At 57.8% G+C, this 3,103-nt stretch overlaps 1 protein-coding gene across 1 annotated transcript; it reads left to right on the top strand.

Annotated features, from left to right (window-relative positions):
* The first annotated feature begins 688 nt into the window (after nt 1-688).
* On the top strand, nt 689-2,848 carry LOC138068813 (tetra-peptide repeat homeobox protein 1-like). Its single transcript, XM_068957552.1, has 2 exons — nt 689-888; nt 2,287-2,848. Exons 1-2 carry the CDS (start codon nt 689-691, stop codon nt 2,846-2,848), a joined length of 762 nt encoding a protein of 253 aa, XP_068813653.1.
* The last annotated feature ends 255 nt before the right edge of the window (nt 2,849-3,103 follow it).

The raw sequence follows: 3,103 nt of genomic DNA, 5'->3' as shown, positions 1-3,103 counted from the left end.
CAGACCTGCTGGCCCTGGCAAGCACTGCCACCTGCGTGCTAGGAGTCTGTTGGGGTGTTTTGTGCGAGCACTTTGCACACGCATCACACTTACTGCCAGGACAGGCTCAAAGATGAATCACGAGGCTAGCAACAGGCACTGCTAAGACGCTGCCAAACCTTCAGGTCCGCCACCGCAGAGTCTCTGATGCCAGAGCAGCGTAAACGCGTAATTCGCGCTGCACCAGCCCACCTGAGGACGGGGGCTCGGAGCAGGACTCTCAGGCTCCGGCCACCGACCCTTGTTTCACATGTCCCATCTCTCCAGGAGAGCTGCTGAACGTGAAATGAGCCCGTAGCCCTTAGCCCACCGCAGCTCGGTGGGCGCCCAGCCTGGGGAGGAGGGAGGCAGGGGCGCATCGGTAGGGTGAGTGCAGGAGCCCCTGGGAGAGGGCAGCGCAGCCCACCGAAGGCATTGCTGGGCCAGTAAAGGTGCTAAAGCCTCGAGAAACTTGTTCGGTTCATTAGCTGGTTTCTCGTACTAGGGTTGAAGGCGGCTTCTCGTCACACTTGGCACTTCTCAAGTCACTGTTTGCTTTAGCAGATAATTGCATGTATATCCTAGGCCACAGGAATCGCCCTCCGCATTTGACCGGCACCGGCAGGACCACCAGCTTCCACTGGGTCACGCTGACTCCTGCGACCGTGACATGCTGAACGGCGACCGGCTCTCGGATTGCCCCTTGCCCAGAACTGCAGCCGCCTCCCGCTGCGGTCGGCAGGGTGGAGGCCGGAGGCGGCTGCCCCTGCGCCTGGGGGGCCCGGAGAGCTCGGCGCCGGCGGAGGCGGAGGGCGCTGCGGGCGGGAAGCGTCTGCGGGACAGGATCCCGCCGGCGAGGGAGAGCGAGGGGCAACGTGCCGCCGAGGACTGGGGCACGGCCCTCCGAGCTGCTGCAGGAGCCATTCCCTTTCATACGTCGTTTTTAAAAAATTTCCAGAACTTGCACCTTTTAGGAACACTCCCACAGACTTTGACAGAGGCTGTGAAAGAACTTCTCCCATAAACTTCTGCAAATGTAAGGAAAACAAACATCACAGCTTTTATTGGTTCAAAGCATCTCCTGATTTTTTAAAGCCAATCACAAGATTTTTCTGGTGGACCAACTCTTGATTTATGAATGTATAAGCCTACTAATGTTGCTGACAGTTGCCCAAAAAAAGGTCTTCTGTAGAACGCTGCTCCTAAATCAGAGCATTCAGCTGGTTAATTGTGCAGTGAGTTTGGCCAGGAAGAATTATGTGGCTTAAACTAAGACTGATCTTGCAAGAAGTCTTGCGTGGGTGGATTTCTCTGCCTTTCTGGGTCTCAGTGCAGCACATAAATTTAAGATGTCTCCACTAAGTAAATTTCAATTCTAAATTTATCATGTAGATGTGTCTACTGAAGTGTGCCATCAACCTCTCCAAATTCTTTCTTTCTTCACCTAAGAACCAACAGGTTTTTACTTATTCTGGAAAATATTTTTCTTGATCAGATTTAATGAAAGCATTTTCCTTAAGAAAACAAACTCCCACATCTGTGGGCTGGGACACCGAAATCAGTGGGATGGTGCATGAATCTTACTTCTAATCCATAATCACCTAATATGAGGGCTAATACAGAAAGAAAGCAGTTTTCTTCCCCAAAACAATATTGGTTTGAGGGCATCCACAGAAAAATTATAGCTCCAAAAGTTGACTTTTCCGGCCATCACGAGAAAGTAGAAACAAGGGGCTAGGAAAAAAAAAAAAAAATTAACTTGCTTCACCTTGTGCTGCCTGGAAATTAATACTATCTAGACCAGTCCCAAGCAGAGCAGTTTTGTTCCTGGGGCAGAGGAGCACCGTTAGGAGCGTGAGAGCGCCTCGGCCGCGGCGCGGGGTCCGGATCAGCAGCCCAGCGGTCCCGGCCCCAGGTGGGCTGCATCTTCGCTCCAGTTTGTTTTCTTTAGTTTTCATAAGCATCTATTGAGGCAGAGGTTAAAGACATTTCTGGTGCTTTAACTCCAGCTGAAGCACAAGATGACGTTTGCTGCCAGGCTGCGACGAGCCGTGGTGGCAGCTGCGGTCGCTGCGCGGTTTTCACCTGAGCAAAGCAGCAGAAGGGCCAAGGCTGCCACGTGGGGCAAAGCGCGCGACTTCTGCCATGGGAGCGCGCAGGCACCCGCTGCTGGCCCCATCGCCAGCCCCATCGCTGGCCCCGCTGCTGGCCCCATCACTGGCCCCATCGCTGGTCCCATTATGGCCCCATCACCTGCCCCATCGCCAGCCCCATCGCCGGCCCCATCGCCGGCCCCATCACCGGCCCCATCGCTGGCCCCATCGCCGGCCCCATCGCCAGCCCCATCACCAGCCCCATCACCGGCCCCATCACCAGCCCCATCGCCAGCCCCATCGCCGGCCCCATCGCCGGCCCCATCACCAGCCCCATCACCGGCCCCATCACCGGCCCCATCGCCAGCCCCATCACCAGCCCCATCGCCAGCCCCATCGCCGGCCCCATCACCGGCCCCATCGCTGGCCCCATCGCCAGCCCCATCACCGGCCCCATCACCGGCCCCATCACCAGCCCCATCACCGGCCCCATCACCGGCCCCATCACCAGCCCCATCACCAGCCCCATCGCTGGCCCCATCGCCAGCCCCATCGCCAGCCCCATCACCGGCCCCATCACCAGCCCCATCGCCGGCCCCATCGCCGGCCCCATCGCTGGCCCCATCGCCAGCCCCATCGCTGGCCCCATTGTTGCCACCTGCCCTGCGTTTGCTGCTCCTTTTATCAGATTTTTAAAAAGTCCAAAACAAACTAACCAAAAACCCCTTCACAAATAAAAGACCGGACTGTTTGGGAAATCCTACAAAAGGAGGTTATGTCTGAAGGACACCGAGGCCGCGCCGGGGAGAGCGCCGCGAGGCCTGGCCCCGCCGGTCAGCAGCCGCCCTGTCTCAGCCCCTTCCTCGGCCTTCGGCTTCTGAACAGGCGCCGCCCGCCCGCCCGCCTCCGCCGGACGCCTCTCCCCAGACGCTGCCTCGGGGGCCGTTTCCGAGGCTCCTGCCGGAGGCCGTTGAAGGGGACACAATTCACCG

Source organism: Struthio camelus, chromosome 11, assembly GCF_040807025.1.
Source record: "Struthio camelus isolate bStrCam1 chromosome 11, bStrCam1.hap1, whole genome shotgun sequence".
NCBI classification, from domain to species: Eukaryota; Metazoa; Chordata; class Aves; order Struthioniformes; family Struthionidae; genus Struthio; species Struthio camelus.
This window is presented reverse-complemented; position numbering and strand designations above follow the sequence as displayed.